The sequence below is a fragment of the Nicotiana tomentosiformis genome, chromosome 8 (assembly GCF_000390325.3).
Source record: "Nicotiana tomentosiformis chromosome 8, ASM39032v3, whole genome shotgun sequence".
NCBI classification, from domain to species: Eukaryota; Viridiplantae; Streptophyta; class Magnoliopsida; order Solanales; family Solanaceae; genus Nicotiana; species Nicotiana tomentosiformis.
The window spans coordinates 38,643,622-38,662,364 of record NC_090819.1 but is presented as its reverse complement, the minus strand read 5'-3'; the positions used below and the strand labels follow the sequence as shown (position 1 = coordinate 38,662,364).

The 18,743-nt window shown below is 40.5% G+C and overlaps 1 protein-coding gene across 1 annotated transcript; it reads left to right on the top strand.

The window, feature by feature from the left end:
* The first annotated feature begins 13,977 nt into the window (after nt 1-13,977).
* LOC138897354 (rRNA-processing protein EFG1-like) lies at nt 13,978-14,493 on the top strand. The gene has a single exon (XM_070183317.1). It carries the CDS (start codon nt 13,978-13,980, stop codon nt 14,491-14,493), a length of 516 nt encoding a protein of 171 aa, XP_070039418.1.
* The last annotated feature ends 4,250 nt before the right edge of the window (nt 14,494-18,743 follow it).

Below are 18,743 nucleotides of genomic sequence, written 5' to 3'. Positions count from 1 at the left end.
CTCGAGTTGACCTTTTAGTTGACTTTGGGTATTTGATTAAAGATTCGACTATTTTCGTTTAGGTTTGTTTTCTACGGAACTATTTGATGTTTTTGTGTTATTTTTGCCTAGTTTCGAGTCGTTCGGAGGTCGATTCGTGTAGGATCACGCTTCTAGAGTATTGTTTTGACTTTCTTGAGGTAAGTATTTTACCTAAAGTTGGTTGAGGCATTAGTTTCCAGAGTTATTTGTGATAGCTACGCGTTATGAGTGGCACATATGTGTAGGGCTAAGCCCATGTGCGTGCACCGGGGTATTAACCATACTCGGGGTAGTGTTTAGGCTATTATATGCCTTGAATTGATTGGTAAGCTTCATGTTGTGATGTTTCTCTTATCTGTAACCTTGTTGTGAGCTATTTAAGCCATGTTTGAGGTTACATAGAGGTTAATCTCCAGATTAAACCTGCTAATTGCAATTTTGTGATGTATTTACCTGATTTGAGCTATGATATCACACTTCCACATGCATGCACCTTAGCAAGTTACTTATACCAGTCCAGGAGTACGAAATTTAATGTTCTTTGATCATGTACATGTATTCCTGCATATCTGTTTTATATGTGATATGGATTGGACTAGTACTATGTAAGCATGCAAGGCGGATTTTGATATTGTACATGTGACCACGCCGAGCAGATTATGATATTGTGCATGTGACCATGTCGGGCAGATTATGATACTGTGCATGTGGCCACGCCCAGCAAATTGTGATATTGTGCCTGTGACCACGCTGGGAGGATTGTGTTGAGCTTGTGACCACACCAGGCGGATTGTGTTTTTGTGCATGTGACCACACCGGACGGATTGTGTTAGCCTGTGACCACGCCACGCGACTTCTTGATATTGAGTGTGTGACCACATCGGGCAGATTATAAAATTGAGCATGTGACCACACCGTATGGATTGCACGTGACTATGCCGCGCAGCGTGTAGATATGGATCCATCCCCCTAGGGTCACCATCTCATGTGCCTTCTTGATGGTGTACACGCGGATTGTGATAAACCAACGGATTTCTGGTTGATGTGAGCTCTGGGAGAGTTGGTTATTGGTATGGTTCGGTTACTGAGATTATGATGTCGGGATGAGAACCGTGATGTGATTTCTATTTGAATCGAATTGCGCGCTGTAATTGATTGTTATTTGGTTGTTTCATTTCATCTTTACTTGCAATTTTCTTGGCTGTTTACCCGATTTATTTGCATACCTTCTTTATATGATGGATTTTTGATTGAGCAGAATACGCTAAGAAAATTGTGAGCACCAAGGTAGTTTTATCTGTGATATCATGATTTGACCATATTTCTTTTCTATACTTTTGGAATTTATAAACTTGTACAAGTGATTGGCGAGTATCATTTATAATTATTGCTTACATTACCTCGCCGAGATCAATATGATACTTGCTGAGTACGTGGGGTCAGTTGTACTCATACTACACTTCTGCACCTTGTGTGCAGATCTTGAAGTTGAGATGATGTGGATGACGGGAGCTGGCAATGAAGATGTACTTGCATTTCGGATATAACTACCCCTTAGCCTTGGTAGTTTTAGAATCGAATCTTGTTTATGTATATTTCAAACATGTGTTGTATTTATTTTTATACGAGCTTGTAAATCTAAGTCTTAGTGGCTCACGACTTGTACTAACAATTCTTGGGTTATTGTATGAAATTACAGATATTTAATTTATTGACTTCTTATCATTTCATTAGAGTTGTATTGATTGGTATCTGGCTTACCTAGCGGATCGGGTTAGGTGCCATTACGACTAGATAGATTTTGGGGTAATGATAAGTTGGTATCAGAGCTCTATGTTTATAGGTTCTAAGGATCATGAGTAAGTGTCTAGTAGAGTCTTGCGGATTTATATGATGACGTCCATACTTATCTTCAAGAGGCTACAAGGCATGTAGGAGAATATTCTCATCTTTCTCTCTTATCATGCGATATTTATTCAGCTTGAAGCGTATCTCTTTGAATTCCTTCTACTCACTCGTATGTTATGTTGAGCACTCAGTATCAACTGTGCATTGACGGCTGGTGATGTCATGGATGAGGTGCGAGATGTGTTTTCTATGTTTTAGATATAGGCCAGTCTCGAGGCTTTGAGGCCAGGTTTAGACTACAGCTTGGCCTCAGTTGTTTCAGTTGTGTGAGTATGTGCATTTGGACTTATATATCCGTTAGTATCCCTAGGAGTAGGATGGATGACTCTGTGAGTAGTTGGATAGTTATATGATGCGTATAATGTGACTGCATGATGTTTAGATAGTTTGGGTGTGACAAGAAGAATTTTGCTTTGGATGTGAAAGGATTATGGATGATTGATTTTTGTTTTGATATGTTGTACAGTCTTGAAATATGAGGGTGTTGAGGGATCTTTCAGATGTACATTTGTGGAAAGAAGTAGATTCTTACGTCTTGATGACTAGTTCATACTCGGGAGGATTTAACGATTGCATAGTGGTTGCGGCCACGATGGGGTCATAGAGAGGTGCCAGTTTGAGGCTGAGCAAGTGGGTTGTCACCTACGGGATAATCTACGAATGTGTGATCCTCATGATGTTTTCTGTGGAGAGTTTTCCTTCTACCAGTAGGACGTGTATCTACTACGATTTGTGTTCGGGTCATTTGAGGAAGTTCTCACGACTGTCATGAGGATGTAGATGCACTTAGGAGAAGATTTGAGGTATTCTATGGCTAGTGCTACGAGATCATATGAAGAGTTTGGTTGAATTTCAGTGCGGGATTATGACAGTTATGGAGTAAGGGTATTGTGGGTTATCGGATATTATGTTTTATGGCTTCGAGCCAAATGGGGAAGTCTCCTATTGACGATTAGATTGCATGGTTATGTGTTATATTGGTTTCTCTATGAGGCATATTTGAGGATTAGTTGTGACTTGAAGAGGTTGATTTCGGGGATGGCTCGAGTAAGGAAGTTTCTGGATGCATGATGTATTACACTTTATGGATATATGAAAATCTTGGAGTGATCTGGATTTGCTATTTGTGGTAGATGTAGTGTGCTAGGAGAAGGGATTCGTTCGGTTGATTAGAAGTAGGGTTACATCTTTAGGTGATTGCGTGATAATGGAGCGTAGATCATTCGGCTCGCGTTGGCGGTGCATTAGAGATTAGAATAGAGTGGGTGACTCTCGAAAAACTTCTAATGAGTTCAAGATTGATATGTGGTATACGAGAATTTTTCGGATTTGTAAACGACCAGGATCTGAGAATTGCATGGGATGATGTTGGGATTTGCATTTTTCTGTATCATTATAGATTCTATGTTTCAGTGTCAGCGAGATTAAGGAAACAACTTCAGATTCACAGAAGGTCTCTTCAGAGTGGGTATCTCGATTACGGAATTTTTTGGTTCTTAAGAGGGAATACAGTAACTTATGGGGTTTAGGATGACGTGGTTTCATGAGAGGATATCTTGTGGTGAGCTTGGGGATAAGGATCATAGTGTACTGGCAAGAAGAAGTGTTAACTTAAAGGCAATTCGAGGGAATTCAAAGATATGGGTCAGCTTGGTAGTGGTTTAGATTAGCATAGTAATATAAGTGATCTGTTTCTTCGGTGGTGAGACTCTACATGTGTTTTGTGGCAATACTCTTGGGCTTGGCAATCTATGTGACTTGATTGAGTTAGAGGAATTCAGTTCTGCTAGCTTGTTTATGTGCAAATGGGTTTCAAAGAGTTCTCGATGATTTCGACACGGCTTGGCAAAGATGTTTTCTAAAGGCATGGGGAGTTTATTGTGCATTGTGAGTTTCTCCTAGATGGGGCAAGTGGAAGGCTTATGGCTGACAGAATGTGTATCATGTGTGTGATTCAGAGTTGATAATGGAGCACTGTGTTTTGACTTGCAGATGCTTGACTGGTATTACAGTAATCGCCCGGTTGATCGACTGCTGATGTTCAGATTTTGCTATGTGGCATGGAAGAATTATGGAAGTATTTCTCATGAGATGATTATGTATAGGGATGTGTCGGTCATTTGAGTGGTGGAGTTGGGATCGGGTATGGAGATTCTTGTATTCAAGGGATTTGAAGACTATGAGGGTTTTCAGAGGCAAATTGTTCCTTGGTTATGGATGGTGAAGGTCTGTTGAGAGGTTGACGGTGATCGTATGTGTTATGGATAGGCTATTATGGACTTTTTGGAGGTTATCTACCTATTTGGGGAGGATTAGAATTGATTTGGATGCCACTGGTAGACCTATCGAGGATGTATATTTTACATCGGGACGAATTTGTTTACCTAACACAGCCATGGTTGATGGGTGTGTCATCGGTAAGAGTTGACCTTATTCGTATTCTATGTGTTACTCTTCTATGCTACGATGAGTTATGAGACTGTTGACTATTTACATAGATGATGCGATTATGTTTGGGCCTTGTGGCGGAATTAGAGCGAGATGGTTTTTGTGGTGTTGAATAGCTGATTGCGCCTAGGTTATGGTCTTCCAGTTTGTGATATGTGGTGTTACCTGTTTCTCTATGGTTATGATCATGAGCTTCACGTGTTTGTTGTTGATATGCATATGGTTGTTGATTGTGAGCATCATGGCTCAAGGTATTCCATGTAGACTGATGTTTGGATTGGATCATGCATTGCAGCGGAGTTATGATTGGGATATGATCCTTTGTGCTTATTTCGTGTGTTTTGTTTCCTTTGTGTGATGGGTTCATAGCATTGCGCTTCCTGGTGGTATCTGTTGAGATTGTGAGACGGTTCTCTTATTTGTTTCTCTTTCCATCACTGGTGCATTTGAGTCGTTGCTTGTTTGGTGCACGAATTGCACGGTATGTGGATTTAGGTAGTATTTGTGTGGCATGTCGGCCGAGCATCTTGTACTGTATGAGATGAGATTTTGGACCTGGAATTAGTACTATCGTATTTGATTAAGGTATGTTTGGGAGAATAATGTCAGAAGCCAGCTTATAATTTGGCAATAGTTCTTATCGGGCGAGAGAGATCCACAACTAGTTGATCTGATGAGTGGTTATGCGTTTCAACGTGTTTCTTTCATCATCGGGAGTGTGCGAAGGCTTAGAACAAGGTTTTATTTGATATGAGGTTTGTTACCAGTACCGAATTCGTTATTGAGTAGCTATTGTGGTCGAAAGTTATTACTATGAGTATCCGAGTTATGTGGTAAATCATGTGATTACATCTTAGGTTATGGCTGATACATCTTGTTCATACTTATACAGTGTACAGTTGTGAGATTCGGGTCTTGTAATGAATTCTGGATGTTAGAGATTGGGTTTCAAGGTTTATGGGCTAAGGTTGAAGAAAGGGTCTTCAGTTGGGGTGTATTGTCAAGCTTCTATAGATTGGGGGTGACTTGGGATCACCCATGGGTACGTGTATGGTGAGTCTATACAGTGATTTGATGGCTTTATTACGACTCTTGGCACGTTCAAGAACGAACATATGCTTAAATGGAAGAGAATGTAACGACCCGACCGGTCATTTTGAACATTTGCATTCAGTTTGGTGGTTTAAGGTCATGAGTAGCTTCATATGGTGTATTATGACTTGCACGTATCATCGATTTTGGCTTTCGAGTGGTTCAGGATTGATTTGGAAAAATGATTCTCAACTATGAAGCCTTATGTTGGAAGAGTTGACCAAGTTTGATTATTTTTGTATTTGACTCGGATTGGAGTTTTTATGATCCCATTAGGTCTTGATATTAATTTTGGACTTGGGTGCATGCCCGGATTTGCCTTTGGATATTCCTAGATGGTTTAGGCTCTAATTGGCGAAAATTGGCAATTTGAAGAGTTGGCAATTAAGGGACATGTTGGTATGTTCGGATAGGGTCCCGAGGGGATCGGGTAAGTTACGGGGTAGTTCCAAGCCATTCTTATTTGTTTTGGGAGTTTCTGATTATTGGTGTTTCTATAGAGCATCGCGATCGTGGAGCTACGCTCGCGATCGCGTAGAGGAATTTTGGGCCAGTTGACGTTTGTTCTTCGCATTCGCGGTTGAGAAACCACGTTTGCGAAGGTTGTATGCTGGGCTAGAGAGATTTGTTCTTCGCGTTCGCATAGGTGAAACGATCGCATTTCAGTGAGGGAGTTGGGGGGGTTTTGATCATTGTGTTCGCGTGGGAGGCGATGCGTTCTTATAGTTATGGCATCAGTGGTCATCGCGTTCGCAGGATAAGTGTCGCGAACGCGAAGTGTAATTTGTGGCAGTGTATTTTGAGCATCGCGATCGCGAGGGTACAACCGCGATCACAAGGTACCACTGGCAGTGCATATAAGTACTCTATTTCGGACTTCGAGTTATTTTAAATCACATTGTGAGTTATAGAACTCGGATTTGGGTGATTTTGAGGGGATTTTCACGATTTGATTGTGGTAAGTATTTTTAGCTCGAATTTATTTATTTTACATGATTCCATCGTTGATTTTGCCGTTTGATTGATGAATTTAAAAAAAAATAGGGATTTTTGTATAAACTTTTCTAAAGTGAATAATTGAGTTTTGAACATCAATACAGAGTTGGAATTGGATGTAATTGGTATGGTTAAAATCGTATTCGAATGGATTGTTGGAAATTATGAGTTTTGTCCGGTTATGAAGTGCGGGACCCGGGTTGACTTTGAGTATTTGATTAAAGATTCGACATTTATCGTTTGGGCTAGTTTTTATGGCACTATTTGATGTTTTTGAGTTGCTTTTGGCTAGTTTCGAACTGTTCGGAGGTCGATTCGTGCGCGATGGCACTTCTAGAGTATTTTTTTGGCTTGCTTGAGGTAAGTATCTTACCTAAACTTGGTTGAGGCACTAGTTGGCTGAGTTATTTGTGATAGCTACGTGTTATGGGTGGCGCACATGTGTGGGGCTAATCCCATGTGTGTGCACCGGGATATTAACCATGCTAAGAGTAGTGCTTAGGCTATGATATGCCTTGAATTGATTGTTAAGCTTCATGCTGTGATGTTTCTCTTATCTGTAACCCTGCTGTGAGCTATTTAAGCCATGTTTGAGGTTACACAGAGGTTAATCTCTTGATTAAACCTGATAGTTATTATTTTGTGATGTATTTACCTGATTTGAGTTATGATATCACACGTGCACATGCATACACCTTAGCATGTCACTTATACCAGTCCAAGAGTATGAAATTTGATATACTTTAAACATGTGCATGTGTTCTTGCATATTTGCTTTATGTGTGATATGGATTTGATTGGTAGCATGTGACCACGTCGGGCGGATTGTAATATTGTGTTTGTGACTACGCCGGACGGATAGTAATACTGTGCATGTAACCACGTCGGGCGGATTGTGATATTGTACCTGTGATCACACCGGGTGGATTGTGATATTGTGACTGTGACTATGCCAGGCGCATTGCATTGAGCATGTGACCAGGCTGCACGGATTGTGTTATTTTGCATGTGACCATGCTGGGCGGATTGTGTTATTAATCATGTGACCACGTTGGGCGGATCCGTAATATTGAGCATGTGACCATGCCGGACGGATTATGATATTGAGCATATGACCACGCCCAACGGATTGTACGTGACTACAGTGTGCAACGTGTGGATATGGATCCATCGCCCTAGGATCACTCTCTCATGTGCCTTATTGATGTTGTACACGCGGATTGTGAGAAACTGACTGATTTCTGGTTGATGTAAGCTCTGGGAGAGCTAGTTATTGGTTTGGTTTAGTTACTGAGATTCTGATATGGGCCTGAGAGCCATGATGTGATTTCTATTTGGATCGGATTAGGTGCCGCAACAGATTGTTATTAAGTTGTTGCATTTTATCTTTACTTGCAATTTTCTTGGTTGTTTACCCGATTTATTTGCATATCTTCTTTATATGCCGGATTCTTGACTGAGCGTAATACGTTAAGAAAATTGTGAGCACCAAGGTGGTTTTATCTGTGATTTCATGATTTGATCATATTTATGTTCTATACTTATTGGAATTTATGTACTTGTACAGGTGATTGCGAATATCATTTATAATTCTTTCTTTTATTACCTCGTCGAGGTTAGTTATGATACTTGTTGAGTACATGTGGTCGATTGTACTCATAATATACTTCTGCACCTTATATGCAGATCTTGGAGCTGAGATATTGTGATAACGGGATCTGGCAATGAAAATGTACTTTCTTTCTGGATATAGCTACCACTTGTCCTTGGTAGTTTTAGAATCAAATCTTTTTTATGTATATTTCATACATGTTTTGTATTTATTTTTATACCAGCTTGTAAATCTAAGCTTTAGTGGTTCATGACTTACACTACTAATTCTTGAGTTATTGTATGAAATTCCAGTTATTTCATTTATTGATTATTATCATTTCATTAGAGTTGTATTGATTGTTATCTGGCTTACCTAACGAGTCGGGTTAGGTGTCATCACGACTAGATGGATTTTGAGATCGTGATAAGTCATAATGTCTTTACTTTGTGATATTTACGAGGTTTCTTCCTTAAGTCAAAATTACAATCATCTGATCGTCTCCAAGACTCCAATCAGTAAAGTGTATACCAAAAGGTGTTATTTTACTATTTTACTTTTTATTCGACAAAATCAATGAAAAAGAAATTAAATCATCATATTAAGATAGAGATATTGCTTTTATTTGTCTTTAAAAATAGGCTTTGAATACAAAAAGCACTACATATGGTCCAGAAATCTCCAATAAATCAATTCATTACAACAAAAATACCATTATCCTAGAAATGAATCAGAAGGGAGGGTTGTATAATGATTTTCCAAAATATAAGGGGTGCACTAAAGTCAGCTTAAGCAAACTACAGGTGTAATTTCACATTAAATTATACTCCTGTGATAATAAAATATGAATTTAAGTTATATTTAAAGATTTTTTTATATTATCATTAAATTTTAACCTATAATAATGTTAATTTTTTTATTCATTAATATTTGTCAAGAGATTTACGGTTTTAAACTTTTCTCATAAAACATAAGAGGTCCACTTCAGGTTCTGGCCCTGGCCGGTGACATGTGTCAGCAATTTCATTGTCCACTATTTTAATAAAGACGTTAACCATATTAAAAAAGTCACCGGCCAATTGCATGCATATTTGTGGATCGTCAAAAAGAAAGAATCTTACAATGTATCCAAAAGCTAACTTGAAAAGTGTCATTTTCTCTTTCTTCAATTCTAGCTATTCTTCATTAGTAAGTCATTCATCAATTTTTATCTATTAAAAGAAATCACTAAACCCTAAAATATCAATCAAGTCTATATAAAAGCCCATAGTCTTCTTCTTCAAGAACCTAACAAGTCATTATTCAAGACATTTCAAGAAAATTTTCAGAAACCCTTTTTAGAAAAATGGCTGACAATTACTCTTCACAACCTCCTTCAATACACTTATGTTTTTTCTTTCTTGTTCTCTTCTCCTTTGTAAGTATAACATGGTACATCAACTATGAGTCTATTTTTGAAGGAATTATGGATCAGATGAAGCTCGTTCTCATCGTATCTCCTTTGCTGTTGCTGCTAGTTGTGCATTTGCTTTCAAGCTTGGAGAAATCTCTGTTCTTTATTCCGTTGCCTGATCAAGAATCATTTCATAGAGCTGGTGGAACTCCTTGGGGAGTTGGCTTGCTCCTTGTGCTTCTCCTTTTCATGATTTCTTACCAGTCTGATTTTCGCGAAAGATGGTTTCCTCTTTTAGGTTGATGATTATTACAAAAGGCCTGAGTAAAACTTCCAGAACTGATTGGGAATTGATCAAGTTTGCCCGTGGGAGATCATTTGTAGTTCTCACTACCTTGTAGTATATGCAACCTTTCCACAGCATAAGCATTTGTTGAATAAGCTATGGATTTATCATTTTACCTTATATCTATCGACAATGTAAATGAACAGTTTGTGCGATGTAACATGTCGTAGACAATTGCTTGTGTTATTATCTTAGTTAGTTTTAGTGATTATGGATTACCTTCTTTTTCTTTCTTTTTCTATGAGTAGTTACCTTTATTTACTTTTAACATAATCTGATAGTGTAATTATTTTTATGCTGTAAATTAAACCCGTATTCTACATGCTCACTTCAAGAATGAAGAGTAATTTTGAAGTTTGAAAGGTAAAGACGAGGGTCAAAGCCCTTGCATATTTTACTTGTAAAGTTTGATTAGTGATCTTTTTCTTTTTCTTTTTTAAAACTCTAGTTATGCTTTCTCTTTCATACTTTTCTGCTTTCAGTATGTGGTAGACTTACTTTCAGTTTTTAACAGATACAAAATAATTTATACTTGGTATTTATGATAAGTAATACTATTCTGCAAGGAAAGATGAATAGATTACCAAACGTTTTCTGGACTACACGTTTAGGTCAAGATTGATTTCTCTTTGGCATGTGCGGTCCATCCAATTATCAAGAAAAACAAATCACTAAAAGAGCTCATTTTTGTGGTTGATATGTCACTCAAAAGAGTTTACATTCTTGTATGTTTCCGTCATGTTAAGTGGAATCACGAAAACTATCACGAGCATGTGTTATGTGTACACCAAGTACACAATGCTGCATTTTTCATTTCTACTTGCAGTCTATGTTTTATTTTAGATGACACTCTTTTTTTTTTTTTTAGTTAGACACTCTTTTTTTTAGTTAGTTACAAAATGAATAAAACTTTTTCATATTCAGAAATCTATTAACTCTAAATTTTACATTTTGCCCTTAATGACAAGCATTTACATAGTCACATAAATATCATAGCATTTTTAAAACCATAAGTCAATAAATATGCTTTTGATATATAACAAAAATATTTCTTTGTTAAATTCTGTCTTTAGTTAAACACTAATGTTTACCCGCAAAACGAATAGAGTTGAATTTATTCGTAAAGGATATGTGATATAGCTCAATACAAATCATAAATAAAAGGAAATATCAAATATGGACCGCAAAGAGTGCAAAATAAACAGAGTTGTAAAGAAAGCGATTTTAAGGACTAAGCAAGATGAATCAGTTTATGACGCTTCAAAGAATAACTCTTCACCATGGGAGAATATGGTATTTGGATTACAATATAAGCATAAAACTTGCACCCTACCGAAATGATAACCATCCCTTTTTATAGTAGAGGGATCTTACTTTAAATATAATTAAAAATACATAGTGAAAGACCATGATAAATCAGCTTTTTTCACAATTCCTGTCGAGATTCTCTCCTCTAGTGGGATTGCAACGGCTCTTGTTTATGAGCTCGATATTGACTCGAGTCTTCGGTCTTGACTTGAGCTCGATTCTAACTAGAACCCTTGAATTGATTCGGGATCGATGTTGGTCGGTCTCTGAATCATAAGCTCGATAACTTTACTTTGCATCATAGCTCGATTTGGATTCGGGCTCGATAAGGATATCGGCCCCTCGGACTCGAAGCTTGTTTGTACCATCTTCAGAACCCAACTCGAAGTCTCGCTTCGATCGATCATGTTTCGAACTCGATCGATCATACAAAGGCCAAAATCTATTTCGACCGCATATAGATAGTCCCCTTGTTTCTCAAGAAGAATGTGGTGAGAAACGATATAATTTTTTAACGGCTCGATCGGATTACAAGCTGACGTTTATATTGGGCTCGACCATGACGCACGTGATAGCTGTCCCATCGATTTAGTTTTTCAAGGTATTTAATACATGTCAGACGATGGTCGGCCACCGCTGATACTGAAACGCCATTGCCTGAACCTATAAATATCCCTTCCTTTTATCATTTAGTACTTTTGCAACTCCAATCTTCCAAATTTTCCAATTTTCTTTTCGTACTCTCTGAGTCCATTCACAAATCAGTGGTTCCTTTTGCAAAATTCTTCTTCCAAATTACCAAATCTTCGTCACCTTCTTTAAATCTAAAATGGTGAAGACATCCAAAACCATCCCCCAATAAGAAAAAGCTTCTTCTTCCCAATTCGCTGCCTATAAAACACCGGTGGATCCTCGTTCTGAGGAGTTAGTTCCTGCGGCGTGTGTTCTTACCTCCGATTTCAAATTCGATAAAGGTTCGCCGGTTCCTGGCCGATGTGAGCCCGTATCGAGATATATTTGTTCGATAACCCGAGAGCACATCGAGCGGATAAAAAAGGATTGTAACTGGGAGAACAAAGAGGTGGTAATGCCATCTCCTGGAGAGGACATCACTACTCACGTGAGAGGGATTTTAAGCGTGTATACTTACCCTTTCACGTTAGGTCCCCTCGACCCTGTTATCATAGATTTTTATCGTAAATACCTAATAACCCTAGGCCAGATACATCCTTCCTTTTGGCGGATCGTTATTTTGATCCGATATTTTGTAAGTAAAATCGAGGGAATGCCTTTCACACTCGATCATCTTGTCCGATTATACCGTCCTCATCCTTTTCGAGGAGGGTTAATAAAACTCCAACGTCGAGCTACCAAGGCTCTATTCTCGAGTATAGACGAGGATAAGGATCGAGGCTGGATGGGCCGGTTCGTTCGAGTGAGGACATCGGACTTGATCCCAACCAAAAAAATGCCTTTTCCCCGAGGAGTGGAACATGAAGCGTAAGTGTAATTTTGCTGTTATCCCCTATTAAGTTGTTCTTTCATTTTTTTTCTCACCAATATTCCCCTTTTGTGATACAGCGGTTCCCTGGATGCCCGGCGCAGTGCCCGATCTCAAGAATTGGGTACGTGATCTGGTTTCGACCTCCTCATATGCCGAGCGCTCATGGCGTGACTTGTCAAAGGGCCGATGGGAGGCCAAAAATCACGGTGAGCACTCCTCTCGTGTCCTTCGGTAACTCGAATAAGATGCCTTTCGCATACTTCAGTCAAAATCTTCGCATGCAGGTATGGGCAAGGATGCGGTTTTGAGGCCCTCGTCTGTCGAGGAAGAGGCTTCGGCCTCTGTCCCAAAGCCGGTCAAAGATAATAAGAGGAAAAGAGCCCCCGCCCTCGAAGATCAAAAACCGAAGAAGAGGATGGCTTGTAAACTTAACAAGAATGCCATTCCTTTGACCGTAGAATCAGTTCTGCGTCTGAGGCATGAAGAAGAAAAAGAATAAGAGAACGATGGATCCGCTCTGGCGACCCGAACAAGGAAGACCACCGACATTCCATATGTAGCTGGATCGATGGTGGTTCATAAGGCTCCGCCTCGAATTGAGGATATATCAGAGAGAGGTTCGGGCAGAGTCCCCGAGTTGCTGGAAATCGAAGATGTTTCCCATCCAAGCCGACGGATGGGGGATATGTCCGAAGGGGCTCTTCCCGAATCTTTTCGAACCGAAGAGAATGCCCAAATGACTCATTCGGGGCAGTAGCAATCGAAGGATAGCCCACCTTCCCTGCTTTTTCTGCAGGGGCGATTCGGGAGGCCCAAGCTTTGGGGGCCATCAAATTAGATAGGCCTCATGATGGAGAGTATCCTTTTCGTGACCTGTTCATCGGCGTTGAAGACACTGCTGGTACAAGTGACGCATCAGATCTTTTTCACAGAGTGCAGCAGGCTTTGAATCAGCTAGGCCTTAAATCATATGGCGTTACCTTTAAGTTTGCTTTTCTTTTCTGACTTCGTTTCTTCTTTCTTTGTAGGCTGCGACAGTTCATCGATAATCATGTTCTCGGTCCCGAACCGAGCTGCGTCGATACGAGGCCGAGCTTCAACGGGTTACAGAGGAGAGGAACTCCTTAAAACTCCTTTTGGGCCAAATGGGAGAGGAAATAAAAGACCTCCAAGCTGAGTTCGCCAGGGCTCACCAAGATCAGATCGATTTCTCCGAGCAGGTAATAATGCTTTTAAAGGCTTATGGGCTTGATACCGGAACGATGGCTAACCTTTCGGTCTCACAGCTGCAGTAGAAAATCGAGATGATCGAAAAACTCCGTGAATAAGTCGATGTGATAAGAGCGGAGTCTTTGAAGTGGAAAGAAGGAATGGACCGCTTTGCTACAGAGAAAGAAATTGCTCGAGCCCAATTGTCATCAGCTGAAAACCAACTTCAAATGATGAAGGAGAAAGGCTCGGTCCAAGCAAGAAGGATAGAGGAGCTCGAGGCTCGGTTGGCCTCTGTACTTGCCAAGGCCGAATCTGACGCCGAGAAGGCAAAGGCCGATACGGATGCACTTGTGGCCATCTATTGTGCCGATGCTGAAGCTGCCCAGGTCCAAGCAAGAGAGGCAGCCGAGACCGCCGATACTCGAGCACATTGGGTCGCTGAACTTGCTAAGTTCCGATCTCGGAGGGAGACCCTAGAGGAGATACATGCTCGAGATTTTGACCTCGCTGAAGAAATAAAAAGGGCCAAAGAACTCGAAGCCGATGCTGAAGTCATGGTTTTCGATGACGATGATGATGACAATGATGATGATGACGGGGGTAAGAGCGGTTCCGAGAATGGGGGGGAGCCCGATAGAGAAGAGACCGTTCTTGGGGATGACCAAGAAGCTTAGTCCTTAATTTTTTTACGTTGTAATCAATCATGTAAACAATTTTGTATATAGAAATGTCCCCCTTTTTGCCGACTTGCTCCTGTTTTGTTTCCTGTCTTGTGAAGACTTTTATCCACGCCTCATGAATATTTTCACAAGGATTTAAGAGACTTGAAACTTGAAATAAAAGTAGCCTGTAGGCTTAGTAGTCGAGTGAATGATTCGAACTTGAAATAATGTAGCCCATAGGCGTAATGGTCGAGTGAGTGCTTGCTCGAACTCAAAATAAAAGCAACCCGTAGGCTTAGTAGTCGAGTGAATGATTCAAACTCGAAATAATGTAGCCCGTAGGTGTAATGGTCGAGTGAGTGCTTGCTCGAACTCGAAATAAAAGTAGCTAGGCTTAGTTGTCGAGTGAATGATTCGAACTCGAAATAATGTAGCCTGTAGGAATAATGGGCGAGTGAGTGCTTGCTCGAACTCGAAATAAAAGTAGATCGTAGGCTTAGTAGTCGAGTGAATTATTCAAACTCTAAATAATGTATCCCGTAGGCGTAATGGTCAAGTGAGTGCTTGCTCGAACTGGAAATAAAAGTAGCCCGTAGGCTTAGTAATCGAGTGAATAATTCGAACTCGAAATAATATAGCCCGTAGGCGTAATGGTCGAGTGAGTGCTTGCTCGAACTCAAAATAAAAGTAGCATGTAGGCTTAGTAGTCGAGTGAATGATTCGAACTCAAAATAATGTAGCCCGTAGGCATAATGGTCGAGTGAGTGCTTGCTCGAACTTGAAATAAAAGTAGCTGGTAGGCTTAGTAGTCGAGTGAATGATTCGAACTCGAAATAATGTAGCCCGTAGGCGTAATGGTCGAGTGAGTGCTTGCTCGAACTGAAAATAAAAGTAGATCGTACGCTTAGTAGTCGAGTGAATGATTCGAACTCAAAATAATGTAGTCCGTAGGCGTAATGGTCAAGTGAGTGCTTGCTCGAACTCGAAATAAAAGTAGCCCGTAGGCGTAATGGTCGAGTGAGTGCTTGCTCGAACTCAAAATAAAAGTAGCATGTAGGCTTAGTAGTCGAGTGAATGATTCGAACTCAAAATAATGTAGCCCATAGGCATAATGGTCGAGTGAGTGCTTGCTCGAACTTGAAATAAAAGTAGCTGGTAGGCTTAGTAGTCGAGTGAATGATTCGAACTCGAAATAATGTAGCCCGTAGGCGTAATGGTCGAGTGAGTGCTTGCTCGAACTGAAAATAAAAGTAGATCGTACGCTTAGTAGTCGAGTGAATGATTCGAACTCAAAATAATGTAGTCCGTAGGCGTAATGGTCAAGTGAGTGCTTGCTCGAACTCGAAATAAAAGTAGCCCGTAGGCGTAATGGTCGAGTGAGTGCTTGCTCGAACTCGAAATAAAAGTAGATCGTACGCTTAGTAGTCGAGTGAATGATTTGAACTCGAAATAATGTAGTCCGTAGGCGTAATGGTCAAGTGAGTGCTTGCTCGAACTCGAAATAAAAGTAGCCCGTAGGCTTAGTAGTCAAGTGAATGATTCGAACTCAAAATAATATAGCCCGTAGGCATAATGGTCGAGTGAGTGCTTTCTCGAACTCGAAATAAAAGTAGCCTGTAGGCTTAGTAGTCGAGTGAATGATTCGAAATTCGAAATAATGTAGCCCGTAGGCGTAATGGTCGAGTGAGTGCTTGCTCGAACTCGAAATAAAAGTAGCTCGTAGGCTTAATGGTCGAGTGAGTGCTTGATCGAACTCGAAATAAAGGTAGCCCGTAGGCTTAGTAGTCGAGTGAATGATTCGAACTCGAAATAATGTAGCCCGTAGGCATAATGGTCGAGTGAGTGCTTGCTCGAACTTTAAATAAAAGTAGCCCGTAGGCTTAGTAGTTGAGTGAATGATTCAAACTCGAAATAATGTAGCCCGTAGGCATAATGGTCGAGTGAGTGCTTGCTCGAACTCGAAATAAAAGTAGCCCATAGGCTAAGTAGTCGAGTGAATGATTTGAACTCGAAATAATATAGCCCATAGGCGTAATGGTCGAGTAAGAGATTCGAACTCGAAATCGGAGATTTATCCTAATTCTGTTTGCATAATAAATCTCAAAAATAGAGGAATGTTTCTTGGATATAAGATATCAGAAAAGAGGAGAACTTTCTTTGCAAGTCATTATACATGCGTTCATGTTTTGCGTCAGGGCTCGGGCCAACTATATGAGCATGGTTTGTTTGACCATTTGGCTCTTACAACATTTTCCTATTAGAATCCCGTTGTTGCGAAATAACTTTCTTGCATCAGAACTTGATATATTTGAGGGCTAATGCCCTCCAGTATTCGAGGTCGATTGCAAAGAGGCCTCGGATACTGTCGTGTTATTTCCAAGTATAGCACGATCATTGGTTTCCTCATTAAAAACCTTGCCGAAAAATCCATTTGGGATAAAGCCGGTCTAAGGGAAAAAGAGTGCAACGCGTGCTTTCAGATCTAAGGCTTCGTACTGAAGGATCCATCTTAGCTCCTGATCGGACTTCTGCAGGGGTTAGTTATGAAATGTAAATGAATATGGGAGGGTCGTACCTTAATAGTAGTATCGTTTTAGATGCGACACATTCCAATTGCTTGACAGTTATTTGCCGTTTATAATGCCGAGCTTGTATGATCCCTTTCCGATGTTCTCGAGAACATGATATGGTCCTTCCCAGTTCGGTCCTAGTTTTCCTTCGTCCGGATTTCGGGTATTGAGGGTGAATTTCCTTAGCACTAAGTCCCCGGGCTTAAAATGGCGGAGCTTGGTTCTTCAATTGTAGTATCTTTCGATTCGTTGCTTTTGGGCGGCTAATTGGATGAGAGCAGCTTCTCGTTTTTCGTCCGATAATTTGAGGCTAGTGTTCATAGCCTCGTTATTTGATTCTTCTATTGTGTATCGAAATCTGGCACTGGGTTCGCCGACTTCGACTGGTATCAAGGCTTCGGACCCATATACTAAGGAGTACGGGGTTGCCCCCGTACTAGATTTTGCATTGTTCGATATGCCCAAAGGACTTCGGGTAGGATTTCTCTCCATTTTCCTTTAGCATCGCTCAGCCTCTTCTTCAGGCTTTGAATGATAGTTTTGTTCGTTGATTCAGCCTATTCGTTCCCACTGGGGTGATACAGTGTTGATAATATCCTTCTTATTTTGTGATCTTCGAAGAATTTCGTCACTTTGCTGCCAACAAATTATTTCCCATTGTCACATACTATTTCGGCGGGTATCCCGAATAGACATACGATATGATCCCAGATAAATTCTATAACCTCTCTCTCTTAATTTCTCGAACGCCTGTGCTTCAACCCATTTAGATAAATAGTCAGTCATAAATAAAATGAATTTAGCTTTTCCTGGGGTCGATGGAAAAGGGCCGACGATATCCATTCCCCATTTCATGAATGGCCATGGGGATAGGACCGAGTGAAGTTGCTCTCCGAGTTGATGGATCATTGGTGCAAATCTTTGACATTTGTCACATTTTCGAACAAATTCCTTCGCATCTTTGCCCATATCAATCCAATAATACCTTGCCCTGATTATTGTTTGGACTAATGGATCGGCACCGGAGTGATTCCCCCAAGTGCCCTCGTGCACCTCATGTAGGATGTAATCGGTATCTCCTGGACCCAAGCATACTGCCAATGGTCCATCGAATGTCCTTCGGTATAGCGTTCCATATGAAGCCAACGTGAATCGAGCAGCTTTAGTCCGTAGGGCCCTTGAATCTTTAGGGTCCGATGGGAGCTTTCCGTTCTTTAAGTATTCAATATACTTATTTTTCCAATCCCAGGTTACGCTCTTAGAATTTATCTCGGTGTGACCTTCTTCGATCACGGATCTTGAGAGTTGAACGACAGTCCCCGAGCTCAAGTCACCTTCCTCGACCGATGATCCCAAATTCGCAAGTGTGTCAGCCTCACTATTTTACTCTCGTGGAACATGCTGTAAAGTCAATTGTATGAAATGGTGCAAAGTGACATGTAGTTTGTCCAAATACCTTTGCATTCTATCTTCTCGAACTTTGAAGGTTTTGTTTACTTGACTTACCACCAGCAAAGAGTCACATTTGGCTTCAATGACTTCTACTCCCAAGTTTTTAGCTAGCTCGAGAACTGCAATCATGGCCTCATACTCGGCCTCGTTGTTAGTCAACCTAGTAGTTTTAATAGATCGCCTAATACTGTTACCCGTGGGTGGCTTTAAAACTATGCCTAGCCCGGACCCCTTCACGTT